Source organism: Argopecten irradians, chromosome 12 (genome assembly GCF_041381155.1).
Source record: "Argopecten irradians isolate NY chromosome 12, Ai_NY, whole genome shotgun sequence".
In the NCBI taxonomy this organism is placed as follows: Eukaryota; Metazoa; Mollusca; class Bivalvia; order Pectinida; family Pectinidae; genus Argopecten; species Argopecten irradians.
The window spans coordinates 24136226-24151572 of record NC_091145.1 but is presented as its reverse complement, the minus strand read 5'-3'; the positions used below and the strand labels follow the sequence as shown (position 1 = coordinate 24151572).

At 35.4% G+C, this 15347-nt stretch overlaps 1 protein-coding gene across 3 annotated transcripts in view; it reads right to left on the bottom strand.

The window, feature by feature from the left end:
- The window catches only part of LOC138336414 (protein MON2 homolog), a 576914-nt gene extending 562377 nt beyond the window's left edge, over positions 1-14537 (bottom strand). For 2 of the 3 annotated variants that reach the window (XM_069285900.1, XM_069285901.1), the window contains exons 1-8: positions 14117-14537; positions 8889-8952; positions 8545-8672; positions 7750-7881; positions 7065-7197; positions 4551-4651; positions 4255-4380; positions 3467-3661 (exon numbers count right to left, since the gene is read on the bottom strand). In XM_069285900.1, coding sequence (XP_069142001.1) covers positions 3467-3661; positions 4255-4380; positions 4551-4651; positions 7065-7197; positions 7750-7881; positions 8545-8672; positions 8889-8952; positions 14117-14230 — 993 coding nt within the window. In that variant the 5' untranslated portion in view covers positions 14231-14537. Of the gene's footprint in view, positions 1-3466; positions 3662-4254; positions 4381-4550; positions 4652-7064; positions 7198-7749; positions 7882-8544; positions 8673-8888; positions 8953-10504; positions 10522-14116 lie in introns of those variants that run through there. The other variant, XM_069285902.1, reaches the window with a different exon arrangement.
- Positions 14538-15347: the final 810 nt, after the last annotated feature.

Here is a 15347-nt window from a genome sequence, read left to right as displayed (position 1 = left end):
AGTGACAATGGGACTAATTCACGTACCACGTGAAACCCGATAATGGCGTTGAAATGACGTTAGCACAGAATATCATCTTTTGACGTCATTCCATCACCAATAGAAACCTGCATAGTCCCGTACACACCTTGTCAGGCATCACATGGTACATGAATTTAAAAGTCCCATTCATGATCAAACACACTGACATTGAGAACAATGTCAGTGTTTGTTTTTGATTGAATAGCATGAGGGAAAAAGTGACTTTTGATAACAATTGTTAGCCTGTTATCGTATCAAACCTCTGCGAGTATTTCATTTTAGTCCAGTTTCTACAATGCAAACTATTGCAATACTATTTCTTTTGGGGGGAAACACTATTGGGATAGTTTAAATATACAGACTGCAATAGCAATAGTATTGTAATGGTATTGCATTCTGAATTCTATTCAATTTGTTTAATTTTGAATCCCAACCATATAACGATGCTATAGATATATACCATACAACTATTAATGCTATCCAATACATAGTTTCAGAGAGAACAATGTCAGGGTTTGTTTTTGATTGAATAGCATGGGGAAAAAGTGACTTTTAATTGATAGTCTGTTATCATATCAAACCTCTGCGAGTACTTCATTTTAGTCCAATTCAGTCTGCTTCAGGTATACTGGTGTTCAATCGTAGGAGGACTTTTCCCTACAATTTTAACCACTGCAATACTATATTGTGTAACAGGGTGCAGGATTTATAATGGATTTAATCACTGCCTCTGCCAGGGTTCAAACACAGGACCTCTGGATTACTAGTCTGACGCTCAACCGATCAAGCTAAAGAGAATTTCTCTCTCGCGGAGTGGTATATTGTTGCTAGTATTGACCAGGGTTACAACTGCTATTGTGAGGGGTAAAAACACTATTGGGATAGTTTATCTAATGCAGACTGCAATTGCAAAAGTATTGCAATAGTATTGCATTCGTAATGTCAAACATCTGGTGCAGTGTCCGTTTAGAGTTACTTCCCTTTGCTAGTGTCAGTGACAATGGGACTAATTCACGTACCACGTGAAACCCGATAATGGCGTTGAAATGACGTTAGCACAGAATATCATCTTTTGACGTCATTCCATCACCAATAGAAACCTGCATAGTCCCGTACACACCTTGTCAGGCATCACATGGTACATGAATTTAAAAGTCCCATTCATGATCAAACACACTGACATTGAGAACAATGTCAGTGTTTGTTTTTGATTGAATAGCATGAGGGAAAAAGTGACTTTTGATAACAATTGTTAGCCTGTTATCGTATCAAACCTCTGCGAGTATTTCATTTTAGTCCAGTTTCTACAATGCAAACTATTGCAATACTATTTCTTTTGGGGGGAAACACTATTGGGATAGTTTAAATATACAGACTGCAATAGCAATAGTATTGTAATGGTATTGCATTCTGAATTCTATTCAATTTGTTTAATTTTGAATCCCAACCATATAACGATGCTATAGATATATACCATACAACTATTAATGCTATCCAATACATAGTTTCAGAGAGAACAATGTCAGTGTTTGTTTTTGATTGAATAGCATGGGGAAAAAGTGACTTTTAATTGATAGTCTGTTATCATATCAAACCTCTGCGAGTACTTCATTTTAGTCCAATTCAGTCTGCTTCAGGTATACTGGTGTTCAATCGTAGGAGGACTTTTCCCTACAATTTTAACCACTGCAATACTATATTGTGTAACAGGGTGCAGGATTTATAATAAATTTAATCACTGCCTCTGCCAGGGATCAAACACAGGACCTCTGGATTACTAGTCTGACGCTCAACCGATCAAGCTAAAGAGAAGTTCTCTCTAGCGGAGTGGTATATTGTTGCTAGTATTGACCAGGGTTACAACTGCTATTGGGAGGGGTATAAAGTATTGCAATAGTATTTCATTCCTTATAATGTCATACATCTGGTGCAGAGTCAGTTTAGAGTTACTTCCCTTTGCTAGTGTCAGTGACAATGGGACTAATTCAGGTACCACATGATACCCGATATCATCTTTTGATGTCATTCCATCACCAATAGAAACAATATATATAGTCCTGCACACACCTTGTCAGGCATCACATGGTACATGAATTTAAAAGTCCCATTCATGATCAAACACACTGACATTGAGAACAATGTCAGTGTTTGTTTTTGATTGAATAGCATGAGGGAAAAAGTGACTTTTGATAACAATTGTTAGCCTGTTATCGTATCAAACCTCTGCGAGTATTTCATTTTAGTCCAGTTTCTACAATTCAAACTATTGCAATACTATTTCTTTTGGGGGGAAACACAATTGGGATAGTTTAAATATGCAGACTGCAATAGAAATAGTATTGTAATGGTATTGCATTCTGAATTCTATTCAATTTGTTTAATTTTGAATCCCAACCATATAACGATGCTATAGATATATACCATACAACTATTAATGCTATCCAATACATATTTTCAGAGAGGAAGTAATTTATATAAAAATAGTAGTCTAATTGACCCTTTGGCTCTGGGCCTCAGGCCCCGGGGGTCAGCCCCATCATTTGTACAATTTTGAACCCCCTGCCTATAAGAATGCTACCATTGCATTATAAGTGCTATTCCATGCTTAATTTCAGAGAAGAAGCTGTTTATAAGGAAAAAACAAATTGACACTTTTGGCCCAGCCTCTCAGGTCCCCAGGGTGTCAGCCCCATCATTTGTACAATTTTGAATCCCTGCCCTATAAGAATGCTACCATTGCATTATAAGTGTTATCCCATGCTTAGTTTCAGAGAAGAAGTCGTTTATATGAAAATTATAGCCAAATTGACCCATTTAGACCCGCCCCTCAGGCCCCCGGGGGGTCAGCTCCATCATTTGTACAATTTTGAATCCCCGCCCTATAAATATGCTACCATTGTATTATGGGTGCTATCCCATGCTAAGTATGCTACCATTGTATTATGGGTGCTATCCCATGCTAAGTATGCTACCATTGTATTATGGGTGCTATCCCATGCTAAGTATGCTACCATTGTATTATGGGTGCTATCCCATGCTTAGTTTCAGAGAAGAAGTTTTTTATATGGAAATAGACAAAGTGACCCCTTTTGGCCCCGCCCCTCAGGCCCCCAGGGGGTCAGCCTAACCATTTGTACATTTTCAGACAGTATCCCAAAAGGATGCTACCTGTCAAATTTTGCTAAATTCCGACCAGGGGTTATGGAGAAGAAGTTGATTGTTGACAGACCTTGGTCCTTCAGACCAGGTGAGCTAATAAAAAGTTTACAGATGGCACTCAGCCCATTACAAATGGATGAAGAATGATGACTATCGGTCATCCTGACCCTTCAGGTCCCATAACCTAATAAATTTTACTACTATTACATTGGAATGAGAATTTGACAAATATTTTGTAAACGCCCATAAATGGAGAATTTAGATTGTAAAAGGTAAAGTGACAAACCAATAATTTATAGAAGTGTTTGATTAGTGCCGATACAATCCTGAGTAATCTCATCACGATGGGGAAGTACGGCTTCTCCACTGGGGCTGGGGAAGGAGGGGCAGGTAACCCTTGTCTGTACTTCAGGCTCGGAGAGAACAGTTTGATGACAAGTGGACAGACTCGCTCCTTCAGCAGGAAACTAAACTCTGGGTGCTGTAAATACATATTGTATAATAAGAAGGATACAATTTTCAATTATCATTAAAAAAGAGTAACAATTTTTAAGCAATAAAGGCCCACCACCTTCCCGGAGTAAAATATTAAAGGTTTCTTAAAACCGTTAATAACATCAGAAATATAAACTGATGTCCTAAGATGAGGTCACAACACCAAACAAATGCAAGATTTCCTGTGTAATATATAATATAATAGTGGAGAGTCATCTCGATGTCCTGTCGTCTGTCGCAGTGATTGTCAACTACCACGCGGTATTTAGGAGGACCGCGGGAAACATAAGACGACCTGCGTTATCAAATTGTTCAGAAGGTGATGAAACGTGTAGTAATAAAGGTAAGTTAATAGCTTTTGCGACTCTACCAAATTATCGATCTTGTTTTACATTCCCATTTTAAAAATGAAAAGCCACTTCAGAAAGGTATAGTGGGCCTTTAAAAGCAAATGATGCATAAAAATAATCTATCATTCAAAATTATTTAACATATGCAATCTTAGTTTCTTAAAGGTACTGATCAATCACTGTTGATGAAAAAGTTCAATGATCAGACTCTAAATGTAAAATAAAGTACCTGGAGAAAGATGGCTGGAAAAGATGTCAGGACCGCCTCCAAAAGTTCTAGTCCAAAGGTACGTGTCATTTCTGTCATCCCAATCAACCAGAATGGCTGGTCGGCATTTACCAGCTGGCAGAGGTCCTATTATAAACAAATGAAATATGTAATGATTTAGTTTTCATATTATTTGTGCATCTTATCAACAACTATAGAACAGGTCAGATAAAAGAAGTAGAAGAAGGCTGGAATTCATGTGGAAAAAAGAACAAATCAGCCGAGAGAAAATTAACTATGACGAACAGATAGTTTACCTGAAATAAGAGGTAGGCATCCCCAGCACACGGTCTAAGTGACTTGGGAGCATTCCTACTCCCGACCTTAAGCTCTTCTGTGTTCAGGGGCGATCTTTGTTCTGTAATGTATAGCAGCAAATTCAATTATATATATTATAATATTTATTTAAATAATTAATTAATCAATTAGTTAATCTATTTAACTCACTAAGTTACCATGATTCATTATAATACTAGCAAATTACAGCAATATTTTCCTGTCAATTTTGTTTTTCACCAAATTTCTGTGATTCTTTGTCATACAACAGAAATCAATGAGTCAAACGTGAGCATAAAAGACAAGGGACAAGGCCAAAGTGTCCATTATCACATAACTGGCCCGTCCAGTCCTATCATAAGTCCATGTCATAAATATCTTAAGACACATGTGTTATAACACTGTTATGACATCACATGTAGTTTTGACTTCATACTATTATATTTACATTTTCACTGCAGTCCCAGTCATATAGACTATATATATGCACTTCAATCGCTTATCATGGCGTCATTATCATTATGATATCACAATTGTCATGCCAGTGATCATGGAAAACGGCTGTTCAAATGGCTATTCCATACTTGACGATAACGAATGATTAAATCATTATAGATGCAAAATCCCTTGGTATTTCAACATAGAATTGTAATCAAATGTAAATATAAGCATTAGAAGTCTTTCAGCTGGCATTCATAGCAAATATGAATGCCAACTGGACAGAGGCAAATCCAACATGAAGTGCTAGCCAATATGAATGCCAACTGAAAAACGTTCAATGCTTAAATATGACGTTGCATGATTGTCAAGGTAAATGGAAACATCACATCTTAGCAGAATTTCTGCTGCTTTATATAAAGACGAACTTAAAAGTTTTACTTATATTTCTATAAATAAAAGTTATGTGATCAATAGAATCTTACACCAGATATGAATTTATCAAATTTGTTAAATAATTTAATATATCACTTGCCTAAAGGCTCGTGGCATACCAAATTATTGAACACGTTTGATAAATTTCATATCATATAGCCACAAGTGTAAGTTCCTCTATATATAGACAGGTGTCCTTTACATGTATATACTTAAGGTTCATGCACCTGGTAGACAAACATATCATGTAACAACTTATTTTTGTGAGTGACTTAATTTTGTGTATTATCTGAGTGATTAGTATTTAAAAATATAAATCACCACAAATGCTTTTTAAGTACATGTTAAACAAAGCTTTTCAACTGAATAGATAGCAAATGAATTGCCGCGATAAAGTGGCTTGAGAAAAATTCGATTGACAAGAAAATGCAAAATTCATTTGTCGCAAAATAGGTTGGTTTACAGCCTAATTTAATGGAATAGATTAATAATCAACATTTTAAAGAGTAATACATGTATCTAGCAAGGTCCCAGCTTCCAAATTAAAAGCATATAAGATAAAAAAAAATATATAAAGGAAGACAAAGTGACTATCAACTTTATAACTTCAAAACCAGGCATATGGGGGAACATATGTAATGGAATAAAAACAATAAAATGTTTTAATATCTTCTCAACTGGATATGGTGCAAAAATGGAAGGGGTAAGAAGAAAATTTGAGGGAAAGAATAATTTGATGTAGCAACTCTAAATTATAAATCATATCTTTAAGACTTGGCATTATTACTCCAAAGGGAAAATAATTTACAATTTGTATAATATAAAACGTATCTATTCCAAATTTTCAGCTACACAGCCTTTATTCAAGGAAACACTCTGCAGCTTACTCTTTAAGTCACCATCATGCTCTTAAACCACGTTCTGATATTTAAGGTACCTTATTTCAGTAAACAATCTACCACAAAGCAAGATTGAAGGTTTTGTTCAGGATCAATATAGTCAAAAAAATAAATTCTAGACAGGAATATTTATTGAAGTAAAAGGAGGAGATTAAACCCAACAGAAGTGTTTTGTTTTACAATCCCAAGGTAAAAATGCAGATACCAATATAGATTATAAGGTACTTACTTCCTGTTGTATTATTTATATATAAGACTACAAACGGAAACAACAAAGAATGCAAATTCCAAAAGGAACATTTTTAAAGCAGATGATTGGGCTAACATTCTATCATCAGTAATAAAAGGTTTAAAGTAATATCACATGTAATGCATATCACAAAACATGAGGTCAATGGGCCTTAACAGTCATCTGACTGTTGCTACAATACAACACAGTAGAAATATACAGTGTGGTGAAAAATCATCTTTATACAATCCGACCAAATATTCTGAACATGCTAAATTTTTCTTAGACTAACACTCATTGTTAAAACATTTTATACTGAGAAATCTTCAATTTAGTTTTTGATATATTGCCTACACTGGGCCTTTTGGTTATGAATATGAAGGAAGCACAAAAACGTTTATAAATGGCACATGGTGCATGGTCACAGATGAAAGATGACAATACAATATCATTTGTAAAATAATCTCGCTTATAAAAAACTGCATCATTTTTACCTTGTGATTTAACGCGATCTTCCACAGCGACCCGCTCAAACACGTTACTGACAAGTTGTTTGATGATGGCTGCTGCTGTGTTGATGGTCGTACTATCCTTGGTAAAGTGAAGTCTAAAGCACAGCACCAATGCCTACAAAACACAAAGTTTAGTTTTCTTGTTACTTCAGCTATAACTTATATGTATAAATTTTTAGCAAAGATTACACCGTACCTTGATTCAATAATATAATCTTCTCATACTGATTCATGCTTTCATTCCCACTCATTGTGTGATTTGCCAATGTCACCCATTTTTTGCTGTATTGTTTTTTTTTATTTCACTTCACAAAGTTCGTAAGAGATGGGCCTAGTTGTTAACAAGTAAGAATTTCTCATCACAAATCCATGCAACCCCTTAAAATTAAGTAATCTGGAGGAGAAACATGTTTAACACTTTCCGCCATTATATCATGCAAAATTGAAGTATTAGCTATTACAAAGCTTGTTGACATACATGTCTGTCAGGATTCCTTCTGAAGCATCCTTGGGTGAAGTGATGCCCAACTAAGTTCAAATGAGTAGCCTTTTTGAAGGTAACACCAAGCTTTCTTTATAATTACTGGTAAAACCAAGAAGTCTGAGGTAAAGGTAATTAAAAACTTCACCAACTTAACCCCTTTGGTATGATATATTTAGGACTTGCCTTAGCCAAAGACTCGTGTTGTACGACGGAGTTTGTTGTTATCAGAAGTATAGCTGTCTGCAGAAGCTTGAGCTCCTCAGTACCGGCTTCCATCAGCTGCCATAACATCTGTATCACACTGTTAGCAGCCGTCTACAATAAATATTACAATGTAGTCACAGTGTTTGCGGACATCTACAATAAATATTACAATGTAGTCACAGTGTTTGCGGACATCTACAATAAATATTAAAATTGAACGTGTATCTCATACACTTGGCAACTTATTTGTCTGTATACTGTTAATCTTAATGTGAAAATAGCCCCCCTGAGGAAAATAGGTCCTATATATATATTGTGTCGGTCATCATCCAGCGACCAACAGACAGAAATCTTCTGTATCGCGATAGATACATAACAAATTAATAGAAAATTTGTTGTACAAGTAAGACAAAATATTAGCTATTTGTGTTGATAAAATTGGTACATTTTATTTCTTGCTGGTTAGTTGATATCCAAGAGGATTTGATTACCCTGATAAAAATAGGTCCTTCAAGGATATATATAACAAACTGTGCTTCATAACGAAAAATGTTGGAGGTCTCCAGCAGTTCATTATCACCATGTTTTAATGTAAATGGTATATTATACACAGTTGCTACTTCTTACTTGAATTTATCATGAACACATTATACATATAATATAACTAGAACAAACATTAAACTGCTTGAGTTTAACATTAAATAAGATTTCAATTCAGATTTATTAACTTCTAGTTGCCAAACAATGTGAATTAAATCTCAAGGATATACTTACCATCGACAAAGCCTCATGTGAGATTAGTCTTTGTACGGTCATCAAACATAGCTGAATTATTTTGGAGTTTTTTGTTTCACAACCCAGAACAAATGGCTGAACAATCTCTGCACTGGCTGGGACCAAACCTGTCAAATATATTTTCATAATTTCGCAAGTAAGTCATTAATCAATTTGCAAAAGTAATCAAACTGGGAAACTTACACAGGTTTCATAGTTAATTCAGTCTGCATTTGAAACAAGGCGAGTGAAATTATGGCCTCAAAAAGAGGTGGTGCACTTATAGGGATAGAAGGGCGATTATTCGATTAAACAGTATCTAATGATACCGAAGTTCTACAAACCTGACATGATGTCCTCATTCTTGGTACTTATTGTTCTCAATTTCAACTGAACCTGTTCTGCAGCCTATAACACACCAGGAATGAAAGGCATGTAAAATGAAAATTAGTACACATTTAAAATATTGTTTAAAATAGGTACATGTGTACCCATGTTTTATGGATGTACAGGTAGGCAATATTATACTTCTGTATCCCTATCAGTAATATCAAACTGTACATATTTATAATAACGATAAAATTAATTGACACTTATAATCCATTAAGCTTGAAAAATACTTAAATTTTATGTCCAAACATTTTTAGAAATTGTGCAAATTAAGTTTGCAGTCATTGAAGCTCACTTAATACATATCTCTATAACAGAGTCCAAAAGGTTGTTCACAATACCAATTAAAAAATCTTTTCTTTAGGCCATACAAATAGATATTTGTGTTTCCGGTAACCCGACCGCCCCTCCAAAATCAATGCCTACTCAAAAACTTTTTCTCAGTTTTGCCTGCCAGCAAACAAATAACAACCGTATTTTTGGCAGTTTTGCATAAAATCAGAATTTTTTTTTACACATATCCTGATGATTTTTTAAATTTAAAACATCAATAATAACATGGGACTCAAATCCATGGTTTAAATAAGGTTGAATAAAGCTTAATATTTTAGTTTTTCACTGCAAGAAACTGAGATGAAAAGAAAAAAAAATTTTTTAAAAAAGAAAAGGTTGTTACAGAAAACAAGAATATTTCCTATTCGGCATTATAAAGAGCTTGTGAATTTTCTTTCATACTGGCAATTTGAAAAAAAAATCCAGTGGTATCTTCTCATTACTTTAATTATGATAATTATGATAATTTTATAAACGTTTGTCATATATCTCCTCTGAGTTTTCTATTATATGAGCGTTGGAATCCCTAGCTTGATCTTCAGACATTCACTAATGGTTGATCTTTTAAAGCTGGACCTTGCCTTTTTGCCATTTTTATTGTACTTGTTTGTGGCTTTGTAAATGGTAACTTGGATACTTGCCCCTTTGACGTTTAGGTTTTTCACCTTCAAGGTTTGGGTATATCACCCCGATACTTGCCACTTTAAGAATGGACATTTCATCCCAATTGATACTTGCCCCTTTGAGGTTTGGGCGTTTCAACCCAATACATGCCACTTTAAGATTTGGGCATTTCAACCGGATACTTGCCCCTTTGAGGTTTGGGCGTTTCATCCGGGTACTTGCCTCTTTGAGGTTTGGGCGTTTCACCCCGGTACTTACCCCTTTGAGGTTTGGGCGTTTCACCCCGTTACTTGCCCCTTTGAGGCTCGGGCGTTTCACCTCGGTACTTGCCCCTTTGAGGTTTCGGCGTTTCACCCCAGCACTTACCCCTTTGAGGTTTGGGCATTTCACCCCGGTACTGGAAGTGTCCCTTTGATGTTTAAGCTTTCACCCTGATAATTGCCCCTCTGATGTTCTGGTGTTTCATCCCAATACTTTCTTCTTTGACACTTGGGTTTTTCATTTGTCCCAGTGTTTATTTGGATCTTTCATCCTAATACTTAATTGACGTTTGAGTGTTTTCACTCTGATAATCTGGAACTCACCTCTTTGACTCCGATACTCTGGAACTCACCTCTTTGACATTTGGGTGTTTTCACTCCTATACTCTGGAAGGGTCACACTTAATAACGACAACAAACGACAAGAAACGACAACAAACGACAACATGTTAAATATAAGGAAAAGTTAGTGACAACACAAGATATGTTAATCAGTACATTAAAATGAATATTTCTACCAAGTTTTATGAAGATTGGAGCAAAAATGAAGGAATTAGAGCGATTTGAATATTCTGAAATCGGCCGCTGGTCAACGATAAATCGAGTGACAAGAGGTTTGCCGTGACGGTATACCGACAACACGTTGTAACATCGAAAATGTTTTAAAAACCTAACGACAACAGAAGATATGTGATTTGTCATACTTTAATGCATCTATGTACAAAATTTCATTAAGATTGGAATAAAAATGAAGACTTTATACCTGTTTTAATGTTACGAGATCGGCGACTGGTCAGGTTTACTACCGACAACAGATCGACGACTCACACAAGCCTGTACACGCGTGTGTACGAGTGCATAGGGTCTCCTCGGTACTGTTTGTCTAAGCCATTATTACATGTAAACATCATTATAGTCGGTGTCGAACTCTAGGCCATACTCAATACACGAGTATGTTTCCAGACCCTACGTGACGCTACCCAAATTGGAACACTTTTTGAAGATAATTGTAAAAAAAATTCTTACATGTGGTTGAATCCAAATTTTTTTCTAACATTCCACAAATAGATGCTTTTATTATTAATTTCATGATTTGTTTACTTGTCAGCCCTGTGTTTCAGCAGATTTGAGTACCCAAAATGGAACACCTCCTAAATAAAGTTTGATTAATAAATGTCCAGGCATGATAAAAAATGTTTGAATTCATTTAAAGAAAGTTCAAACATATTTTAGTTTATTCCGGGCACATGTCTTTCAAAAATATTCCATTCAGCATTTATTTTTCTCATTTTAAAATATATGGTGTTTTTAGGGTTGTCGCACGACGTCGTTTCCGGGAGTTTTTCAAAATTTCATTATTTTCATTTTTAAATACAGATAATAAGCAACTGGGAAGAAAATGACATATTAAAATTGTCACAGTTATTAGTCAGCACCTTTATTATTGTTCAAGACTGTTATTGTTAGTTTAGATTGCAAACTGAAAATTCTGTATCACATGTTTTAAAAGTGTTTCATTTTGGGTAGCGTTTCAAATTGGGTAGCGTCACGTTAGTTTTTTTGTGTGTGTATTTTTAGCTGCGTAAATATTTTTATATTAAATCACTTTTTTATTTACGCGGTAACTTTGACTTTATTTAATACGTTTTATTTCAAAGATTAAGTTTTAATATCTTGAATCCCGTCTTGCGGGCACACAAGATTTCGCTTGCGTATCGTAAGTTTTAATTTCGGGAAGCTTACAAATATTACGTTTATTTAACACTTTTTATTACTGAACTTACATATTTTTTTATTGAATGATTTTTGCTGACACATACATACATGTAATACATTTGAAAAGTATTAGAAGGTCAACGAATTTTAACTGTTAAAACATCTTGAATCCCGTCCTGCGGGCACACAAGATATTTCGCAAACGTATCGTTTAAAGTCTAACTGTTTAAGAGAAACACAATCCTTAAATATCTTGAACCCCGTCCTGCGGGCACACAAGATTTCGCTAAGACATTTTTTTCTGTTTAGACGGACCGTGCGATTCTGTTCATTTCCACGCACACGTTTTCGTGTATCCGGTTTTTTCGCGATGGCTGCAGTTTTTGGAGTAGTTAGCATTCCATTAGTGGAAGATATAAGTTCCTTTTTCTGCTTCACAAGTTTCAAAAACTTGTGCACTTTCTACAACGGGCAGTTCTCTCCAAAATACTGAACTTATTTTTAAATGTTGCGCATGCGGAGCTAATTCGTACTCTCCTATTCCGTTACGCGATCTGCGCACGTGGTGTTACTGCGTGTTTTGTATGTGCTCTAATCGTTTTTCGAATTTTTCCAGTCACCAACAAGCTTTATGATGTCATTCATTGATTCGCAATTGTTGTTTTTCCAGCCTTTGGGTATATGGAGGCATCGTACTCGGGCTTCAACCACCCTGCGCCGGATAGTTGGTAAAGTTTTTTCAGACCAATATGTACCCATACGTTCACCATACATATCGTCAATTTTGCTTGATACTGAATCAAATTCTTTGATAGTATCCGAATTGATCAGTCCATCCTCGCCAAAGATAGACGACATTATCGGCGCTTTTTCTTTGTCGTTCATTCATGCTCTCGAAAATATACGCAAACATTTTATACAAAAATGTACAATAAAAAAAAAACCATATAATAATGTATTTCTTAAGATAACATATGGGAAGTATATATACACACCATATGTTTACATAACAATAAATACAATCGCGAACTGTAATCACACTGATAATATACACACGTGTGTGCTTCTTCTATGTATACTGTATGCAAGCCGTCGGTCTACTGAGAATTTCAATGACCATTACTCATTCAAATCTTCATCAATAGTCATTACAATTGACATGAATTACTTTCTTTAGATATAGGTTACATATATTATTATTTGCAGTAACGTTACTGCGTAATTTCGTAAAATAGTTTGTGTTGTCGGTCTGATCTAGATCTGTACATGTAAGCTTGGCTTACACACATGTATACACTCTGCGTCTCTTCATATTTGAAATCGCCATTACTCCGGTATTTTTACTCCAATCTTAATGAAATTTTGTATAGAGATGCATTATGGTATGACAAACAACATATCTTATGTTGTCGTTAGGTTTTTGTAATTTTTTTAATGCTATGATGTGTTGTCGGTAATACTGAACAGTGAACATATATTGTACACACTCGCGATATAAACCTGACCAGTCGCCGATCTCGTAACATTAAAACAGGTATAAAGTCTTCATTTTTATTCCAATCTTAATGATATTTTGTACATAGATGCATTATAGTATGACAAATAACACATCTTCTGTTGTCGTTAGGTTTTTAAAACATTTTCGATGTTACAACGTGTTGTCGGTTTACCGTCACGGCAAACCTCTTGTCACTCGATCTATCGTTGACCAGCGGCCGATTTCAGAATATTCAAATTGCTCTAATTCCTTCATTTTTGCACCAATCTTCATAAAACTTGTTAGAAATGTTCATTTTAATGTACTGAATAACATATCTTGTGTTGTCACTAACTTTTCCTTGTATTTAACGTGTTGTCGTTTGTTGTCGTTTGTTGTCGTTATTAAGTGTGACCGCTCTGGAACTTACCTCTCTGACGTTTGAGTGTTTTCACTCCGATACTCTGGAACGGTTTGCTCTGGAACTTACCTCTCTGACGTTTGAGTGTTTTCACTCCGATACTCTGGAACGGTTTGCTCTGGAACTCACCTCTTTGACGTTTAAGTGTTTTCATTCCATACTCTGGAACTCACCTCCTTGACGTTTGAGTGTTTTCACTCCAAAACTCTGGAACTCACCTCTTTGATGTTTGAGTGTTTTCACTCCAATACTCTGGAACTCACCTCTTTGACCTTTGAGTGTTTTCACTCCATACTCTGGAGCTCACTTCCTTGACATTTGAGTGTTTTCACTCCATACTCTGGAACTCACCTCTTTGACATTTGGGTGTTTTCTCCTGCTTTCCGACGACAGTGTCCTCAAGTCGGTCTGCAAACTGTCCAGTAATTTCTTGGCCATAACAGTGTTGGGTTGGCCTGGCATCATATTGGAATCGTATGGTTGTATTATATCACAGAGTCCAATATATCACATCACTGTCAATAGAAGAGATGGTGATGGAAAAACAGATGGAAACAGCATCAACCAGCGTGACGCGAAAAAAATGGGGGGTGTGGATGGTAAAGTTTACTGTGTCAACAAATATGATTCAATCCTTGTATGTCCTGTTTGTTTAGCTCACAACAAATAATAATAAGAAAATAATTCCTGTTGCACTCAAGTGAGTCATTTACGTATAAAACATTGTCATTAAGATCACCGCAATCACCATCGAGTTGTCAAATAAGGGAGGTAACTCTAAACACATCTCAACTTCCGGTCCATGGGCGCATTCGATACAGAAAAAATTGTTTTCAATAGACGCTAAAAATAATTGTCTAGAACAAAAATTAGTTGCGAATAAAGTTGTTAAATATACAGTAACTGTGGTGATTTAAACAAGCCCTTATCATTACGGTTGCTTAAAATCGCCATCTAGATATGAAAATAATGAAATTGTTAAAACAATCCGGGAAATGATGTCGTGCGCTAAAACACGTTAGTTAGTGATACTTTATTCCATAAGGATATAGTACATCATATCTCTACAATGTACTGATATTAGAGATTAAGATGGTAATTAAATTATCTGTGTTCCTGACTTATATTAATCCGTCTCCATAAATATAACATATAAGCAATATCAATAGGACAGTACTGATTATATTTACTATAAGTTATCGGCGCTAAGGAGCTTTGGTAGGAAAAAGGCAGGAGTACAGTGATTGGGTAAAGGATAGTGGTATTCATTTGTCAGCTGCACTAAACTAGAGATTTGTTGAGAAGAATATCTATCAAACACATTTAAGCCTATACTTGTATGTCTTTAAACAAGAAATGGTGTTTTATGGACTGATATGTGAATAAAATCAATGGAAATATTGAACTTTTCTTTATATAAGGATCGATCTACTTCTGTGCTGAGAATTTCAAAAAATCCCTGAGACTAATATACATGTATAATTTTCGAAACAAAAGATCATACTATAGTTGAATAGCTATTGCTATTGCAATGTGTCATTTTACCGGAATTTCAATGTTTTGACCATGCACACGAAAGGTA